General features: G+C 36.9%; 1 protein-coding gene across 1 annotated transcript in view; it reads right to left on the reverse strand.

The window, feature by feature from the left end:
• Positions 1-21,276, reverse strand: part of ATP8A2 (ATPase phospholipid transporting 8A2) — a 339,208-nt gene that overhangs the window by 137,630 nt on the left and 180,302 nt on the right. Inside the window, exons 26-27 of the mRNA XM_015817039.2 lie at positions 15,780-15,963; positions 9,022-9,132 (exon numbers count right to left, since the gene is read on the reverse strand). Coding sequence (XP_015672525.2) covers positions 9,022-9,132; positions 15,780-15,963 — 295 coding nt within the window. The remainder of the gene's footprint in view (positions 1-9,021; positions 9,133-15,779; positions 15,964-21,276) is intronic.

Here is a 21,276-nt window from a genome sequence, read left to right on the forward strand (position 1 = left end):
GTCAGCATTTGATTGAATTAGTTTTTCACTGTGGTACAAGGAATAAAAATAATTTTTAAAAGAAATCTAGGTCTGCAATGTTTAGAAAAGAATAATTTGCTGATTTTTATCATGCACGTTTCATCAACTGGTCTTTTTTTTTAGTCTAGTAACAAATTGAAGACAATTGTAACATTTATTATGGCTCCAGTTCTGATGATATTAAAAACATGTCCCAATTCCAAAGGATTTTTTTTTTAATGAAAAACATTATACTATCAAAAGTAGTTAAATGTAAAGAATAGAGATACAAAGAAAATTATCAGCTCCTTATCATGTGTTAGTCATTTAAGTAACTCCATTAATAGGTGTTATGTAAAGCAAGTAATTCTTGACAAAAGAGATGAGAAAAGTCAGAACTGAAGAAGCTTCTTGGATGGGAAGTGAAATGTCTTTAAGGAAAAACAAAGAAAGTCCAGTTGTCTCTTGAAAAAGTACCTTTGGGACAACCATGGCCTGGATGACTGAGAATCTCCATAGACATCTTGACAATTTACTCACTGGAGATATACAGTAAATACCCAGAGCTGTTATATGGCCAAATATAGGCTGGCCAATGAGAAACAGTGTTCTTCTCATATATTTTCTCCTCTTCCTGAACTTTCTGATTCCTTGGAACTGGGTCTAATGGCTAAGGTCTCCCAAAGAGTGATATTTGGGAATGTTTATGTTATGTTGATCAGAACTGGGATAAGCAGTGAGATAACCAAGTGTGTTGATTATGTCAAGTTATGGACTGCCTATGGAAGAGGGCACTGTTCGTTGGCTAGCTTGTAACAAAGCTTGTTGACTGCAAATATCTTGTTGGGAAGAAAGATCTCATTCCTAGATGAACCTTGAAGTCTCTCTGAAATAGCACAGATGCAAGCAGAAAGTAAACTGTCTTTAAGCAGTGCATGGCCTATCCTTAGAATTAATGGAATCTGATGTCAGTAATTGTCATTGCAGGTATTTTTTGGTGTTGACTGAGACCAGCTGAGTTGGGTAGCCAGAATGCTATTATTTCCTAGCATGTGAATTGTGAGAATAAAAATCAACTTGAAAAATATCAATTCCAAATGTGCAATGAGAGGTATAAAAGGAGCATGGACTTGGTGCCACTTGTTAATGTCACACTGTATCCTATTTTATAGCCACCAGAGATATAAATCTCTTCGGGAAGATATTTTAGGCAGAGATGACAAAAGCTTAAGAAAAACAACAAGGAGAGACAGAAGCAAAGCAATTGAATAGCAGGATAGTCCAGATTCTCATCCAGATTATATCAGGATTCTTAGGTGGTTTAAGACAATATTTTCATAGCTCATAGTTCTGTAGTTATATGGTGAAGACTCAAAATATATTGGGCAATTTCCAGTTGCCCTGAACAATGAGAGTCATAGACAGCTTACTTGAAATTTGCCAAGGAAGTCACCTCCACCTAGATGTCTACCTCTACTTGTTATCAGATGCTCAATGCTTCTTTGCCTCTGCAATGAGAGTTATGTTATCACTTTAGAAGGAGGAGTTGGGAGTAGCTCTTTCCACATTTGGAGAAAAGCTCATTTCCAGCTCTCCCATGAGATATGGCTGATACTCTCCTAAGACCTGATCCAGAAGAGATACCAACATTTCTTCCTAATCATCATTTGGAGGTAATATATTGTAAAGGGAAATCCATGTGTATGAATCCAAGAGACCACTATGAGGTCACCCACTGAATTAAATATGGGAAGACATAGGACTAATTAAAGGAAGTACATGCTTATTTGTTTATCTATTAGATTTTTTTATTAGATTTTTTTAATATGATGTATAAATTACACTGTGCAGTTCCCTGCTCTCAGATTGGTGATGGACACTAATTTAGAAATTTTTTAAAGGAGATTGGAAAAATTGTTGCTATGCTATTCTATCCACAGTTATAGTTTTGATATAGTTTATGCTTTTTAAATCACAGCACACTTAAATACCAATTGCTAGGATGCAACAATGGAAAAGGGATACTTGTTTATGAAAATGCTGAATGTAGTCTGGTTCCACAAGACAGCACAAATTGCTGGATTAGATGAATCATTGGCTCATTTCCACAGAATCCTTCTTCTGTTTGTATGCTCTTATTGCAGAGAAAAATTAAGCAGGACAAAGGACAATTCCTTTTCATAATACAATGTGCTTTTGTGTATTTGTAAGAGCCTTCACCAACCAAATGGCCCCCTGGTGTTTCTGTCTATAAATCTCAAAATTCTCAGCCAGAAGGGTAATGAAATTCTTATCAAAAGGTTGCTTTTTCATAATTTTGACATATAATACAATATGAAACACCAAGACAGTTATAAATGACAGTAAAATAAGTTCCCAAGGGATAAAGACTGCAGTAACTTCCCCTAGTTGGCTATGAAATTTCTGAAAATTTTAAATCTCTATATTCATCAATGCCCTATAAGTTTGCAAGTGGACACATTTGAGGGTCTCAGCTAGCAAACACTGTTCTTCTCACAGACCTATGCGTCTGTTTCACAAGAAGTTTGCCCTTTCAAACTGATCCATCTGTTTTCGTAGCAGTTCCATTTAATCCATCAAAATAATACTTGGCATGAAATGAATGTTATTTTTTTCCTCCTCGGTCTCAATAAAAACTGCCCAATTTACTAAGCTTGTCTAAGCTTTGCTACTGAGACAGCACAATTTTAAAACAAAATGGCAATTGCGAAAGCTTCTGAACTTAAATGACAGAATTACAGCCTAATTAGTCCAATGTGCCAGAGAGTCTTTTTTGGATGAGTCTGTCACTTAATTCTTTTTGTCAGATTGCAAATTCATTTATATGGTTTATATTTATATGATTTACATTCAAGGAGAAATACAAATGTGGTGTTACAAGAATTATCTTAACTGATATTTAAGAACCCTGAAGTCTCTGATATTAAGTTCCTGTCTTTCAAATAACACTTTATATTATGCCAGACATGTTGTGATTAGATTAATATTTTTCTGAAAGTACAATTTTATAACTCTTAAAATGAATGAATGAATAAATAAATAAATAAATAAAAATGAAATAAAATAAAATGATCTTAAGCCTGGACTTAAAATCCTTCTGGATGGAATGAGCCTGTTATGGGACAAGGAATGTAATGAGCTGGGTGCTAGATGCCAAATATTATCAGGAAATATAAGTGTCAAAATTCCCAAGCAGGCTCTATTCTTTTTGAGGAGAATAAATAAAAGATGAACTACTCTGATCATTTCTTTTACTATCATACATGGTGACGTAGCATATTAGATTCCTTAAAATTCACAAATTTCACTATAGTACTATAATTGAATTTTCTCTGATCTTGTTTTAATTGAAAATGAAACTCCCAGAATACCCAACAGCATAGATCCTGGGGCAGGCTGGGAATTTTGGGAGTTATAGGAACTAGAACATCTGGAGTGTGTCAGATTGTGGAAGACTGCTATAATCTTTTGCTTTACTGAGATAGAGGAGCCATATGTCCAGTTTCACGGCAGCTAAAAAATAATCCATTTGAAAATGCTGCTTATTTGCATTCAATCTGATTTTAAAATAAATAATCTTGGAAAGGAACAGCAGAAAATTTAAAATTGTCCATCAACAGACAGTAGCTAGATAGATTAAGGGCCAGAATGCAAGCTGTCTGATCAATTTCTCCAACTAAAGTGAGATATTTTTTAAATTATGCCAATGACTTCTTAAGTTATAAATATCTTTGCCTATATATTAACAGAGATAATTTTTTATTGCAATTTAGGTCAGTGATTTGGTTCATGCCTCTGCAATCACTCTGTTCTTGAGTTAAGGATATGACCAGATTTTGCAATTCATAGTATTTATTTACTAACCCCTTAAATATTTCACGTTCTGTCACATGACATATACTCTACAGAAAATATAGCCAAATAAAGCTATTTCTTTTTACAATTTTCAGTTTAATACACAAAAAAGAAACCTTATGGCCTCTATCTGCTCTATCCAATATTCACTATGCAGAATATAGTATTAAAGGCATCAAGAAACTAACAAAAATTTATCTTTGTGGCCAATTTCTTGGTAACTCTTGGGACTAACATACTAAATTAGGAATCTAAAACCAAAAAGTCAGGTATGGACTAAAGTTTTAAAAAGAGCAAACACATATGTAATGCAACCTACATATTCTTTTGCAACAAGGGATTGAGTCTATTCTTCTAGAAATAGGTTATATCTAATTGTGCACCTATACATGTATAGACTTAATCATAGTTTCAACTGGGAAACTGTGAGCATCCTAGACTCAAAAGTCCAAAAACACTAGAGAATTCCTGGAAGTCTGGCATTCAGACAAACCAGCTACCAACAAGCACATAGAGATAAACAACATTTACATGCCATTCAAAACAATAAAAAAACAAACAAAAAGAAAACAAAAAGATGAAACAACCAGGCTCAGAGAGCACCAAGGACCCCACAACAGCCTAATCAAGGCACTTCCAAGAAGAAACAACTCTCCCACTAACACTGACAGGGCAAGCCACTGTATATAAACAAAGAACAAACCCCACTTCTTTGTAGCACAGAAGATGTTACCTAGTTGGGTAATGAAATGTCTGCAAGAAAACAGCCAAGCTCAGAGTGCACCAAGGACTCCACAGTACTATACAAGCACCAATTTGCTATTTGGGGTTTTCAATCTATCATAATATCAATGTTATCATTTTTTAAAAAAAATTCTATCAATGTACAATTAAATAAGATTAGAATTAAATTGCGCTGGGTGAAAACTAAGCAGCACTTTCCTAAAACCAAGTGATTAGGTGGGTTATTGTGCTCGCACTTCTCCTTAACATTTTTGAATTCAAGTAAAGTCTGCATATTACTAAGCATTTAAGAACAGAGTTAAAATTAATTGCATGTAAATATTATAAACATGCTTGGTGAACATGAAGGAGTGCCTTATACTTTTAAAGCAGTCTTTCCAAGGTACCCTTTTCCTGACCATGTGGTGCTATCAGCAATATCCACCGTGTGTTTGGTACTGGATTAGCTGTCTGAAAGGGAGGAAGACTGGGCAACAATAGCAGGATTCCATGCCACAGGCAATTGCAGATACCCATTAAGATTACTGGATATGGAGACAGAGTGGGAGGAAGGAAGATCCTACAGAAATAATTGGTTTGGCCACTTGCATACAAATATCCTGAGGTAGACTCAAGGACAAGGGTGTCAAGGCAGAAGGAAATCATAACACTGATTGCTATACTTTTCTAAGTATAGAAAAGTAGAAGTCCAGCAGGGGCCTCTGACAGACATTAGAGGACTCCTTTTCATACCCCCCCTCTGATTCTCAGTGCTGCTTCCAATGTTTCTCCATGGCAACAGAGCTTGTTTCCAAGGCCTCTGTCCTAGTGATGAGATGGGATGGATCTCTACCTCTTTTTGCTCCTGCCAAAGCTATATTACCCATCCCACCAGTGATTTAGTAGGTACTGATGCAGTCACTATCTTGACTTTTATTATTATATTCTGCAGCACCTCTGCTAGTTATTATAATGGACTGGTCTGATCTCGGCCCTTACTACTCACCTTGTTTGATTTAGTCGTTGCATCCTGCAACCAAATCATAACCTAATGCTGGGTACCAAGTGTTAACATTTATTTTGTAGGGCTAGATCAAATTCTTAAAAACCTTTGACAGTTTTGCCAAGGCTGCTTGGAACTCTCCCTTAGACTAGTTGGAGACAGAAGTGTAAAAAGCTAACTTAATTGGTAAAGTAGGCTATATCCCATCTGTCACAGACTATAGTAGAAGCAAGCATATATTGAGATAAAATTACATTAAAACCAAAGCTTATTTTGATTCTTGGCTTCTTACCTTTCTGTTTTAGATATTTAGATAGATCAACTTCCATGTGATCATAATCAAGGAAGAACCCCGAATATCCCTGATCCTTAATAAAGAACTATAAAAATGCAATTATAGTATAAAATTCACTGCATATTCAAAAGGATGTGCTGATGTGCACAAAAATTCAGTTCTTGTAAATGATTTTAGGAGCTGCCACTCTTAAGTAAACATTTACATGTTTTAATGGCTTGAGAAATAAGTTGAAATATGACCCCATTGATTTCAGAGGGCATAGATTTCTCCCTTTTCTCTCAGACATTTCTCATTGTTTATCTAACCCTAGTTTGTTCTTTTTTAAAATCAACCTTCTATAATTTCTGGCTATCCTCAAACTTCATCAGTTAGAACAATGTCCCCTTTTATAAGAAGAATCAAAAAGATATGAATCACCTTAAGAATGGTATTCTTTTGTGGTTCAGTTACCCACAGCACTCATTCCAATTTATCTTGGTCAAGAAGAAGCAAGAAGAAGCCTCCAACACAGTTAAGTAGAAAAATATGGCTAGCTAAGTGAGTTATTTTCATGGTGTAAGCTAAAACTCAGTGGTAGAGACTTCCGGTTTGTGTCGTGGCGGAACGGAACATAGGAAGGCGGGGCTCTGCCTTCCGCGCTCGATTTTGCCCTGCTGGGGGCCCTGAAAAGGGCCTAAAATTGCCCCAAAGGGGTGATGAAGAGGAGAGGTGACTTGTCGATCATAGAGACAGCGGTCTTTCATTCGATCCAAGATAAGTCCTCCAAACCTGCAATGGAAAGACCAGCTACATTCTTGTGGCTGGTCATTAGCTGCTGACAACCAAAGGAGGGGGGGAAAAAGCACTACTTAAGACATTGTAAACAGCATGTTTGGAACTGGGTGAGAATATTGATCCTTTACTATTTTAGAACTGAATTTCTTGGGAAAGGCTCCCAAGAAGCTAAAAACCTCCAAATGTAAATGGAAGTGGCATTTTAATTTTATGGGGGACAGAAACACACAATATTGAAGTGAAAGTAATATAAAGCTACAGTTTTGATAAATTTGAAAACTGAGATAACTGTTAAGATTTTCTCTTTGGAAAAAAAACATTGAGGTGAAATATAAGAAATCAATCATTTGTTTCAAGAGTGGAAAATGGACTTTGAATGACATCTAGTGGTGGATTTGTGTATAGCACCATAATTTGCTTTGCTTGGTGATTTCTACCTTGGGAGAACAGCTGGCAATAAAGGAAAATATTTTGGCATACTTATCATACCTACTGAGCTTGGATTTTTAACTGCAAGGGCTAGTGGAAGAGAAAGAAAAGTCATTCTGACTTGGAAACTGCATTTGGAATCATGGCATGCAAAACTACACATTATTCAAAACGTATTTAGTCAAAAAGAAACCTGAAGCATAAATCTGGAAATTAGAGTTATTTTCTATATGCACATAGAAGCTATGATCAGATCATCTCCCAATACCATATCTCACCTCAATTGTACAACAGTATATCCAGCTTTCATATTTTAGAAAATTGATTAAACATAAAAGCTTTAAGGCAAAAATTATTCCAAAACACTTCCAAACAATGGAGGTAAAAAGGACCAAAATGTATAACTGATGGTGCCATTAGAAGGCTACTCCCTTCACTGTTTTTAAATAATTATGGAGTGGCCATGATTTAGCTGAAATTAGGAAAAATCAATCCACAAATTTCATTAAGGTCTCATCTACCTTCTTCATCCCCCAAAGTAGATCATAAGCGTAGTTCACAGTTTTACTTAGTGATTACTTTGCTTAACAACCAAGTTGTCAATCCAATTGTAATTACTTGGCTAATAAAGAACTATTCTGTTCTGTACTGTACTGTTCTGTACTGTACTATACTAGGGCTATCTATATTTAACAATAGGGATTTGTTTTGTCCCCACAAGGGACAAAAGCCTCTTATGATATTTCCTTAATTAAGCCCGGGTGCCCTTTGGTCATATCTCACAGCAAAATAACTGATTGTGTTATATCCAGAGAAGTATCCTCACTTCAAAGCTGTGCCAAAATTATTATGGGGAAGAAAAGAGCCATATTCTGCTTCAGATAACCTGAACCTCCTGAACTTACAGAGGGTCAAGAGAAGCATGCATGGTGCCAATATCTCCATATTGCCAAAATCAGGTTGAACAAATTCAGAAGTACTCTGCAATTCATCATGAATGGATAGAGTTCTAGACTTTAATCTGTTTGTGGCTGAGATAGAATTTAACCTTGCTTAACATAATTCCTGGTCAACATACCTTACAACCTGATCAACATATCTTCTGAAGAACTGCTCACATGCTACTATGTGGAATTCCACTCATGTAAGCAACCCAGCATGGAGTGTTGAATACCTGAAGCAGGCTGTTGCCCAGCATTTAATATGGTACACACCATGACCCCTTGGGCCATTTATTCTTCTGTATATAATACAGGTAGGATATATATTATAATATATAATGTAGTATTCCACTCCACTCATGCCCCTCAGCAGAGCTTCGGTGAAGCCTCCCTTTTCCCCTCCTCCCCAACCCCGCTTGTCTCCAAGGGCCTCCTCCCTCCAGGGAGGGAAGGGTGTCAGCTGCTGGCACCTCCCAGACACCCATCTCTCCAGCAGGCCCCTGAGTTACTCCCTTGCCCTTCCCTTGCTACCCATTGCCATCAAGACATTTCAGTTTTTGGCCTTGGTTCTAAAACAGCCAATTGCTGATAGCTCATTGAAACTTGCCACCAGCCAATTATGAGTAGGGGCTAAAGAGAGGCAGGAAAGAGGGTAGGGATATTTCTCTCCCATCTTCCCTTGCACCTCACAACCTTTGGGTTTCTATTTGGTAATCATGATCACATGACTGCAGCGGCCACAACTTTGTAAATAAACTGTATGAATGTTCTAGAAGATTCCACAGAAATCATAGGTCCTGGATTTTGGATGCATTCTTTAATTTAGCCCATTTGAGGTACCTTCATTCAAAAACTGTTGCCCTATAATGCAGCATTTTGCAAACAGAAAAACAGACAGGAGAATTTCAATAGTATATACATTTCCTGTTGCTATAATCAATGAAGGAAGAGAAACAAACAAGGCTAATGTTACTTACCTCAATAATATAAAGAACCACATTCTTATAAAAACAATACAGTATGCATTTTGTCACTCGATTGTAACTCCAGGCTCCATGGACAAGTAACAGCTTCTCCAAGTAGGAAAACTAGGGGGAAAAAAAATCAATTGTGTGCCATCAAATTATAGTCAACTCTTAAATTACCGTATGTTTAAATTCTAGACCATTCATTGCTTGGTGACCTTAACTTAGTATAAATTACTCTAAAGTTTTATATCTACCATAGTGGACATGCCTGAAACATTCAACACGGGGCATGCTATTGGTTTTCAGTAATTATCCATTCTGAGTGCAGCACATGTCCCAATTTAAGTAGCTACTGTAAGTAACATGATGCTATTGAATTCCTGCTTGTGGGTTTCCCATAAAGAGATGATTAGCTAATGTGGGATACTAAACTAGATGCATCTTTGTTGTGGTTCAATATAACTTTTCTTAGGCATTTGGATATTCAGAACGTTATATCATGATCTTGTGACAAGATTTAATTCCATACCATATGTAATTGGAAAAAATACATTGCAGCAGGAGATACATAATGCAAACCTGCCCTCATAAAAATTCATAAAATTAGTTTTTATCTTCTTATGCTTCTAGTTCCTCATAATGCCTCTTCTTTGTGTATACTGGCTTAAAGCTACCTTAAATTTGTGAGCTTTCTGGGAAGAGAGTCAGTCTGGTGTAGTGGTGAAAGTGCTGGCCTAGAAACCAGGAGATGGTGAGTTCTAGATCTTCCTTAGGCGGGAAAACCAGTTTGGTGACTTTGGGTCACTCACTCTGTCTCAGCCACTTCACAAGATTGATTTTGAGGGGAAAATAGGAGGCAGGTGCATTAGGTGTGCTTGAGATAGATAGATAGATAGATAGATAGATAGATAGATAGATAGATAGATAGATAGATAGATAGATAGATAGATAGATAGACAGACAGACAGACAGACAGACAGACAGACAGACAGACAGACAGACAGATAGATAGATAGATAGATAGATAGATATTTAAAAATTGATAGTCAGAGCAGTGGCATATGGCAGTGATTAAAGATATTTAAAAGACACAGCTCTAGAGGGTTTTATGTGCTGACATGATTATCCAACAATCAATGTGTAATGGAAAGGAACTGGATAGCATCCCTTTCAATTGAAAACAGTAGTCAGATATTAAATGCATATGTGTCATGTGGGATTTATTCCCAAGTAAACATTGACAAATTCACATGCAAATGTGTAGAATTCTGAATATTGGTTAGACTGCTTTTACGATATAATTTTTATATTGATCTAGTAAATCACTATATTACTATTCTATGTGTTTTAATTGGTATTGTAGTAGCCTCACAAGGTGGCATTTACTCCTCAGCCCTACTTGTATCTAGAAGCATGTTAAACAGTCTTTTGCTCAAACTGATTGTGGGGTCTATCACAGGAAACTGACTGCTTTAGTTTTAATTGGTTATGTTGAGCTTATTCTTTTTTCTACTGTTCACAGCCCGGAGTCTGACAGGGCTTGGGCGGGCTACCAATTTGGGTTGATTGATAGACAGAGGCAGATAACCAACCCTACTATGGATGTTTTAATTATCATCTTGGGACTGTAAACTTTCAGGAATTCCTGGCAGATTCAGCAATAACAAACACACTTACTTAGGTAATATTGAAATAACAGAATTATCTGGTCTCTGTATAAATTGAAGAACAACAATTCCCACCAATTTCAGCTTAAATAGGTGATGATGATTTATGTTCTGTAAGCTGCCCAAAGTCACTGGAGATGGAGGAATGTGGAGATTTGAAGTACAGCAGCAGCAGAAGAATTTGGCCAGATACAAGTTCACAATCTTTCTCCTATTCTAGTCATAGGTTCAAATATAAGAGATAGAAGCAAAGAGCCAAAGCTCAAATTGGCATTGAAAAATGTACAGAACTATAATGAAATAATAATGGACTTCTTGAGACAATCTCTAACTATCGGGATGGTCAACTTTCCTTGAGCCAGGAGGAGAAATTTGCTCTCTCAGACCACTGGTAATATCACTGAAAGAGTGATAATGTCCCTGATCATTCAGTCCACTTTTGTTTTGTGTAGGCATTTAAGGAGAATAACAGAAGTTCTCTGACAGTCCAACTACACCTTTTCCTATTAGAACATTCCAATGACCCCTCATCCAATAAATTGCTTAAAGCTATGTTAAAGGTTTAGGTGACAAAATGATGAGAGCCAGTTTGGTCTAGTGGTTAAGGCACCAACTAGAAAGCAGGAGATTGTGAGTTCAAGTCCCACCTTAGCAATGAAAACCTGCTGGCTGATTTTGGGCCACCTACTCTGTCTCAGCCTAACTCACCTCACAGGGTTGCTGTTGTGGGGAAAATAGGAGGAGGAAGGTGTGTTCACTTCCTTGAGTTATTTGTTAAAATAATAAATGCAGAAACAAACAAACAAATTTACAAATAAACAAATATAGTCCAGTTGGACATGGTTGTTGTGTTTGAACTGTGAAATGGCATTTGTTGATCCTGTACCTGTGGGAAAATGCTAGGTAAATAAAGAAAATTTGATTATTTCAAAAACCAGAAAATATTCCTCCTGTTAAGAGCTGTGGTGGCACAGTGGCTAGAATGCAGTATTGTAGGCTGACTCTGCTCATAGTCTGGAGTTCGATCCTGACCGGCACAAGGTTGACTTAGCCTTCCATCCTTCCGAGGTTGGTAAAATGAGAACCCAGATTGTTGGGGACAATATGCTGACATTGTAAATCATCCAGAGAGTGCTATAAAGCACTGTGGGGCAGTATAGTCTAAGTGCTAAGTGTTTAGAACATTTGGAGGGGTGGAAATCAGAGAATTATTTATTCATTTATTTATTAGATTTAAATACGTCCCATTTCATTTAAAGGAGACTTTAGAATTACAGAATTGAAAGGAGTGACTAAATTCATCTTCTGCTTTGTATTTATAACAAATGGCTAGCTAGCTTCTTCCATCATTTTCAGGCAATTGGTTCAAACTGCTGTTTATCTTTAGAAGTTGTTTTTCCCCCCCACTAACATTCCTAACAATCAGTAACAATCTGCCAAAAGAGAGGAGTTTACTTCCAGAGACCCAGAGATTTCCCACTCTCCTGTCTGTTTTAGAAGAAAAATAAAATAAGAAAAGTCCTGCCCCCAATTATTCAATCTGCTGCTGAATTTCTGCAGCACAGTCCCAGGGTGCTAGTGATTGGCACAAATTGGGTCCAGAGGTTGGGGTGATGTTATATACCCCCTATGGGATTCTATTTATTCACTCCTGCCTTATTGGCAATAACTCAGCAAAAATAATTTTAAAAGTTTCTATCAGATTACATAAAAATGACCATTCATTTAATATTTCCTACATTTTTAATACCATTCAGAGGCTTACTTTACTTCCAAGGAATCCTGGTTCATATAGAAGTGTTTTATCTCCCACCTTTTCACCTTCACAATATTCCTGCACTGAGGATTAGATTTAGTGACAATGATTTTGCTAAGACAATTTAGCAGACGCTGGAAGTTTTTAAGACGAGGCTGGACAGCCATTTGTCTGAAATGGTACAGGGCTTCCTGCCTGAGCAGGGGGTTGGACTAGATGACCTCCAAGGTCCCTTCCAACTCTATTATTATTATTATTATTATTATTATTATTATTATTATTATTATTATTATTATTATTATTATTATTGTTGTTGTTGTTGTTGTTGTTGTTGTTGTTGTTATTATTATTATTATTATTATTATTATTATACTGGGCAGGAATATGAATACAGATTCCCCAATACTAATCTAGCTTTTAATTTCCTATATCTCAAGGCACTGTGCCTCATTCAGAAGGAAACTTTGGAACGAAAAACACTCCAAAAAATTTCCAAGGATTATAACAACTAATTTAACATCAACCAAGAGACCATGAGATTCTAGTCCCACCACTGGCATGAAGATCCAGCTGGCTTTTTCACTCTCTCTCTCAGCCTCACCCACCTCAAGAGTTATTGTTGTGAAGAAAGTAGCAGGAGAAAGGAGTGTTAGGTACGTTCGCCACCTAGAGTTATTTATAAATAATAATAATAAAGGCAGGATAAAAAATAAATATTGGCAGAGCTTAAGAGAAAGATCCAAAAAGAAGAATATACTCTAAAAAAATTCCTGCATGCATTTTCTGAGAGGAAGACAAATGATCCCATTAAAACAGCGTTCCATTTTTATATACTATGTAAATAGGTATACATCCCACATATTTCCATACAGAAATGCAGATTTTTGTGGTTCTGTGTTTAGAAAGGGACCAGTGAGATTCATGCTGAATCAGAAACAATGGTGCTTGTCACCTTGCAGGATCATTCAACATCTGGTCAGACCGCAAAGTGGCGGTCAGCCAGGATTTGCCTCAGGCATCCCAAAGACTGCCAACACTTATTACATCAGTGAAATGCAGGATGTGAGAAGCAGGAGAAAGCAAAGTTTTCTTCAGAAAACTAGATTGATATTCACTCATTTAGAATTTCTGTCAGCAGTTCAATAATAAAGGTGATCTTTGAACATAATTAATTCCTTCTTTTGAAAACAATAAAAATCTACATTCAATATCTGAACTGCCTCAAAAATGTCTCTATTTGGTTTTGGGAGTCTGAAAAAAAAAAGTCATTGGATTGCATTATAATGAAGATGAGAGATATGTTCAGAAGGGGGTTGTCTCTGCATCATATATTTTAAACTTTCTTAAAAATAATAATAACTTTTAAATATTTCATATCATAACAATAGCTCTGTATATGAGATATCATTTGTTTAAAAGAAATAAATATTCCTAAATACATTAGTATTCAGAGTTGGAATCTGTAGTCGTCTTATTACTCATCAAAATCAGATGAGAATCCTGCTATCTCCTCAAAGAACAGGAGAATGGAACAGGAGAATGATAACATTGGCAGTAACTTTGAAGAGCCTTTGCATCCATTGGAACAGACCAGACAATAGGACAATAGAAAAAGAGATTCAAGATGTTGTCAAAAATGTCTGATTAGACATGTATCTGTTCTGGAGGAGAAGGAAAGAGGAGAAAGTTAATCCTGATGTCTAAATTCAAACAATACTGAAGAATTTCAGCTTCTTGAGAACTCCAAGCTTCAGACCTAGCTTTTCTTGAGACAGAAGGCTAACTCCGGCACTAAAACAAGCATCGTCTTCCACAATGAATACATTTGCTTCACACTACTGGATATGTCTTCAAGAAAGAAATAATGTGCTCCTTTGAAAGTTATCTTGGAAATGTTTCAGTATCCCTCTAATTCAACTTTCTCCAGCTTGGTGCCCTTAAAACAGTTAGGACTACAGTTCCCAAAGTTCACAGCCGGACTCTGGCTGAAATCCTGGGAAGGCTGCTCTAATTAATATTGAGGCATCTTGTTTCTTGTTTTAAAACCAAATTCCCTTCATGATGATGCATCAATCAGGAAAAAGGACAGACCAAAAAGGGATTCCTATTTACCTCACTGTTGTTGGGTTTGGACACTGGCTGGAAAGTTGTTTGTTTTGCCTTTAAAAAAAAAAAAAATGCATTCCATCAATTTTAGCCGGCCCTGCTAACAGAAAGAAATTATGGGGGTGGGAGTTCCTATGAGACCACACACTACAGCAGTATAAACTGATCTTGATTGACTTCTAATATCCATTCCTTCAATCCCAGAGATTAACAAAAAGGTGATGGTGAGGTTCTTCACGGATAACCTCTGGATAAATGCCAAGGGATTGATAAGGATCCCATATAACTATATTTCCCTTATCACATTGTGCTTGTTGGAACCCTAAAATCCAGAACTATAGCAAGTATTAATAGAGACTGAATTAGGGCTTGGATAATACCTACCACTGCTACTTAACTGTTCAAAATAGAAGGCTATATGTTTTGCTTCAGAAGGCAAGGATGGCACTGCGAGGGCTGATGTAATTAATTAATATTAAATAATAAACATTACAGTGAATAATGAATGTTAAACACTACAGCTCATGGATGATGGATATGATGGTTATGTTTGAACGTATAGTTATTATAGTTATGAGGATTAAGGTATTTCTATATCATAAGTTAAAAGTGCCGCTGCATCAGAAAATCTTATACACCATCAAAGAATTTCAAAATCAGGACAACTGAAAAAAGTCAGTGATTCTTGCTCACCTCTGAAAGCTATCACTGATCACTCCTGATCAGAAGTAGGAAGCTAAAGAATATTAAACTTCTTTCATAGCATTTCCTTAGATCGTTGAAATAAAATGGAGTGGCAGTCTCTACTGTAGAACAGGAACAGGTTATCAACAAGTGTCTATTGCAAGAATAAAAGTAAGAGGGGGGAGGAGGAGGAAGAGGAGGAGGAGCAGGAGGAGGAGGAAGAGGAGGAGGAGGAGGAGGGGGAGGAGGAACTATGATTTTGACAGCTGCAATGTCTGAGTAATCTTCCAGACTACTGGAAATATGATGGAAACACACTGATGAATAAAAAGAAACCGCAGCATTTAGGATGAAATGGCTCCTGGCCCAGTACAATGGAAGGTATTGCACATATTTACAAGTTCTCTTCATTAAGTCAGCATCCTCAAAGGAAAGCGGGGGGGGGGGGAGGACATTTGCTTGGCTTCTAGATCAGCAGTGAAGTATTTATGCTGTCTATGCAGTCAACACCCTTTCAACAGGATATGGCAGCTGTTTCTTTGTAGGCATCTAACCTGTGCTATTGCATAATCAGAAGAGTTGGTTGCCTGCATGCCTTCATTGCCACTGATCCCCACTCCAACATGAGCCGTCTGGATCATTCCAACATCGTTGGCACCATCCCCAATGGCCAGAGTGATGGCATTCACATGTTTCTTTACCATGTCTACTATTTCTGACTTCTGCAGAGGAGACACCCTAGGAAGAAGAAAAAAAAGGCTGTCAGTTTCCACACATGCCAAACTATGTGTGACTTTTAAAGGGAGAGCTACAGATGCAAAAGAAAGAAAGAAAGAAAGAAAGAAAGAAAGAAAGAAAGAAAGAAAGAAAGAAAGAAAGAAAGAAAGAAAGAAAGAAAGGCAGGCAGTCACTGGAAAATTTCCTGCTCCAATACTTCAGATTTTATAGAGCATATGCCAAATTCTTTCAAACCTACTAAGGATGTAAGATTCATCAAGAATAGTAGGCTAAAAACGTTTTGATTACTAAAAAACATTTTTCCAATTCTTATACCATATGATAGCCTTCTCCAGATGTGTTGGGCTTTCAACTTTCATAATTCCATCTTTTGCTACCTGGCAGATTACAGGAATTGAAGGCCAACCCAATTAGAGGCCATTAGATTGGGGAAAGATATAAGACTGTTATTGAAACTGTTGCTATATTGAAATAATTTTGTCATTCATAAGCATAGTTCATAAACATTCCCCTCCGCAAAGCTTCTGGAATTACTGCCAACTATCATGTTGTCTGGAGGGGATGGTGCACAGATCTGTCTGAAGAAATTAGGTTTCCTGCTTTAAACTTCTTATCTTTGTGTTTTCTGTACAATGCAACTGGACTCAAGAAGTCAGAATATAGGAAACTGTTTTAGACATTTTCAATTGCTTAGTTCAATATTGTCTACTGTATCAGTGTCTCCCCAGAGACTCTGTCAAAAGTATTTGCCATCATTTGCTATGACAGCCTCCCCAAAACAAAACAGAAGCCAGAAATACCAGACTGAGGAATCTAGAAAAAAACTATACAATTGGTTTCAAAAGAAAAGGAGATACTCTTTTACCTAGTCCATAACTATTTGTTTAACCAATACCCACAAGATTCAGTGATGTCTACTAAGTTGAATAGCTTTTAAAAGGGAGAGTTTAAACAGTAATATCAGTTTTGACCAACTTTAACGGGATGGTATTGCGCATTTGTGTCCTGCATGTGAGTTTCTCTTGGCAATTCACTGACCACTATGAGACTAGAACATTGACTAGAAGGACTTCAGTCAGATCCAGAATAAGAAGAAAAGATCTTATTTTTTTCAAACGACTTTCAACGTATGAAATATAGGTGCTCCCACTAAGCAACAAAGTATATGTGTCAACTCAGCAGGATAGACCAGATCAGAACTACTTTTATTGTAACAACCATAGTAACAGAATAGTGCAAATCTGAATGTGCTTCCCTCTCCCTCCCTTTATCTTCCTGTGAACTAGAGAGAAACTTATCTGAGATGTTTTCTCAAGTTATTTTCTTGGCCCAGGCTCAGTCCCACTTACAGTATTTGACCATCACTGTGGCAGCAGTTCATCCTCCTGTCTCCCAAGGCCATTCCTTATTCCTTTAATAATAGGTTCTACTAATAAGCTACATTGACCAAGCATGTGATACCTGATAATCAGAGGACAGACTGCTGAAAGGAGTAGTTGAATCCTTTCTATCAACCAATACACTGGCACGAAAAAAGATTGGAGACTATAATTTTATGATTTGGATTAATAATGCAATTTAGGCCTACTTGTAATCTGCAAACTTTTCAAAGCTGCTAATATTAGTCTGTAGTGGTAGTTGCTTTATTTTTACTCCTCATAGCTGCAAATATATAATTATATAAAGATAAAGAAATCAATTTATATTGCCCTGAGCTGTACAAGATAAAGGCAAAATATGAATCAAATAAATAAATGTAGACATAATAAATCTAGTTATAGATATGTTGTTGTTAGTTGTGAAGTCATGTCTGACCCATTGCGACCCCATGGACAACATTCCTCCAGGCCTTCCTGTCCTCTACCATCTTCTGGAGTCCATTTAAGTTCACGCCTACTGCTTCAGTGACTCCATCCAGCCACCTCATTCTCTATCGTCCCATTCTTCTATTGCCCTCAATCTTTCCCAGCATTAGGCTCTTCTCCAGTGAGTCCTTCCTTCTCATTAGTTGAGTTTCAGCTTCAGGATCTGGCCTTCTAAAGAGCAGTCAGGGTTGATCTCCTCTAGGACTGACTGGTTTAATCACCTTGCAGTCCAGGGGACTCGCAGGAGTCTTCTCCCACACCATAGTTCAAAGGCCTCAATTCTTTTGCGCTCAACCTTTCTTATGGTCCAACTTTCACAGCCATACATTGCAACTGGGAAAACCATGGCCTTGACTATACGCACTTTTGTTGGCAGGGTGATTCTCTGCTTTTTAGTATGCTGTCTAGATTTGCCATAGCTTTCCTCCCCAGGAGCAAGCGTCTTTTCATTTCTTGGCTATAGTCCCCATCTGTGGAGCCCAGGAAGATAAAATCTGTCACTACCTCCATTTCTTCCCCATCTATTTGCCAGGCATTGAGAGGGCTGGATGCCATGATCTTGGTTTTCTTAATGTTGAGTTTCAAGCCAATTTTTGCACTCTCCTTCTTCACCCGCATCAAGAGGCTCTTTAGTTCCTCTTCACTTTCTGCCATTAGAGTGGTATCATCTGCATATCTTAGGTTGTTGATATTTCTCCCGGCAATCTTAATTCCAACTTTTGATTCATCTAGCCCTGTCTTTCTCATGATGTGCTCTGCATATAAGTTAAATAGGCAGGGCGACAGAATACAGCCTTGCCAGACTCCTTTCCCAATTTTGAACCAATCAATGGTTCCGTGGCCAGTTCTCACTGTTGCTTCTTGACCCGCATATAGGTTTCTCAAGAGACAAATAAGATGGTCTGGTACTCCCATCTCTTTAAGAACTTGCCACAATTTGTTGTGATCCACACAATCAAAGACTTTAGCATAGTCAACGAAGCAACAGTAGATGTTTTTCTGGAACTCCCTAGCTTTCTCCATGATCCAGTGTATGTTGGCAATTTGATCTCTAGTTCCTCTGCCTCTTCGAAATCCTGCCTGTACTTCTGGAAGTTCTCGATCCACATACTGCTGGAGTCTAGCTTGTAGGATTTTAAGCATAACTTTACTTGCATGTGAAATAAGTGCACTGACCAACCTCTTTACAAATTAGAAGAGTTTCCTCTTATCTGGGGCACATTGCTGAATTACTCCAGAGTTTTAAATCCCCATTTGGCTGAGACCGTGTCTAAACTTTTTATTTTATGAGTTGCAATCAGAAATGAAAACAGACTATAATTTTGGCAGTATTTTACATTATCAGAAGAACATCAGTCTTAGAATTTAGCATAGATGAAACTCAACATCACCTATGTTTCAATGAGATTATTCACAGGTAAACAATTTATTTTAGTACTGTAGTAAAGTAAATCAATGTTGTAATCTTTCAAGTAAAAAGATTTAACAATCTACTCTATGAGAATCTTTTGTCCAAAGATACTTAGACTAAATTAGTTAATTTTATAGTTTAGTCAAACTTTCCTAATGCTTAGTCTTTTGAATAAAAGCTTTCCCAAAGATAAAAGTTAGCACATGAAGACTAATGATAGAACTTCTCAAGTAATTAAATCTACAAACAAAGCACTGTGGGAAACTATTCTTTGATAACATGAAAATTAAACAGGTTTACAAGTTTAAGCCAACTTTCCCCAGTGTGATGATCACAATAATTGAGAAAACACGGCCTTTCCTTATCTGGTTCTCTCCAGGGACTGGACAACTGCCATTAAGTGCTATGGAGTTTAAAAAGAACTCTGCCATTGACTTGTTCAGAAAGAAATTGAGAATTTCAAAGGAAGAAGGTCATGTATTGTAATGTCATCTTCCTTGGGGATAAGAATGATAATTAAAGAACTAAAATGAAGAATTAGAATATATGGATAGTTTTTATAACGAAGGCATGAAAATAGGGTTTTCCAACTAATATTCTTGGCCCTCACATTTTTAATGTGTTGATAAAATACAGTGTCTAGAGTTCAGTGTCAGAAGGATTTATGATTTCACCAAATACCTTAGCAAGATTAAAAGGAATAAGGTTAATCAAGGAGATTCCAAAGAATTTCCCCTTATGAGAAGAATGAGTAATTAAATATAATCAAATAGGGAATGGTGCACCTCAGAACCAAAAGTGGTATAGGCTGCAGATGACTGATTAGGAAAAGAAACTTAGGTTATAATGTTTAGACAGGCTTAGCATGCTATGGACAAGGAGCAGAGCAGGGGACACAAATTCCATGTCTAGAAGAATTTGGAAGAAATTAAAACATAATTCTCTATCTCATCACTTTAAGATTTTATACATATAGACACTTCTAGAAAGCTTACAGGTAACTTCCTAAAAGGAAAAAAAAACCCAAGGGGGTTAAAACTGGCTGTTTTAAGTTGCAGCTGGAAGCCTCAGAAATAAAGGTGGGCTTCTTAGAAATAAGGCAGAGTGCATCTATTTTGTGCGCGATATCTTAATGGAGACCAAGTGGTTAATTATTCAGGTCTTTTTTATTTGAAATTCAGCAAGGACATGGTTGTTTTGCCTGTTAGCTTGCTTTTGGTAGAAAGGAGGTAGATGACATAAAAGTTAGAATTTTTATTCTATAACCTACTTGTTCATGTTGTGAGTTTTACCTTTTAGCTAATGGAAGAATTGAGCTGTTTAAGAACATGTTTATTTCTGCATTTGTTCTGGTTCTTTATATTACTGGAAAGTAAGAGGAAGGTTTATAGTGATTACTGTGCTTGGGGAAGTGATAGATAAAAGAATACCCAGCATCCATCCTTTTGCTTGCTTGCTTTTAAGATAACATATGTGCCTCTATCTCCAAAAGGACAAGTTAGGGTAAACACATTATTACATCTGGACTATGTACAAGGAGATGGGAGAGGAGCATCTTCCAGGGGAGAATAAGAGAAAAGAGGCTTGATTTCTCCTCTAACTGAAAAGGATAAATGTTGTATTTCCAAGAACAGAAGGATACTTATCAATAAAGGAGAATATTTGTAGCTCAGGGTTGAAATGAGGGTTCCTTAGTGCTTTCTGAGCTTGGTTGTTTTCTTGCACATGTTTCATTACCCAAACTAGGTAATCATCAGTGCTAGACAATCTCAAAGAGCACCAAGGACCCCTCAAAAGGATACTTACGCTAGAATATTCTTGACATGGTTCAACTTAACATTACAGGTGAAACTCGAAAAATTAGAATATCGTGCAAAAGTTCATTTATTTCAGTAATGCAACTTAAAAGGTGAACCTAATATATGAGATAGACTCATTACATGCAAAGCAAGATAGTTCAAGCCGTGATGTGTCATAACTGTGATGATTATGGCTTACAGCTCATGAAAACCCCAAATCCACAATCTCAGAAAATTA

The sequence above is a fragment of the Protobothrops mucrosquamatus genome, unplaced genomic scaffold, assembly GCF_001527695.2.
Source record: "Protobothrops mucrosquamatus isolate PMUCROS unplaced genomic scaffold, P.Mucros_1.0 scaffold549, whole genome shotgun sequence".
Classification (NCBI taxonomy): Eukaryota; Metazoa; Chordata; class Lepidosauria; order Squamata; family Viperidae; genus Protobothrops; species Protobothrops mucrosquamatus.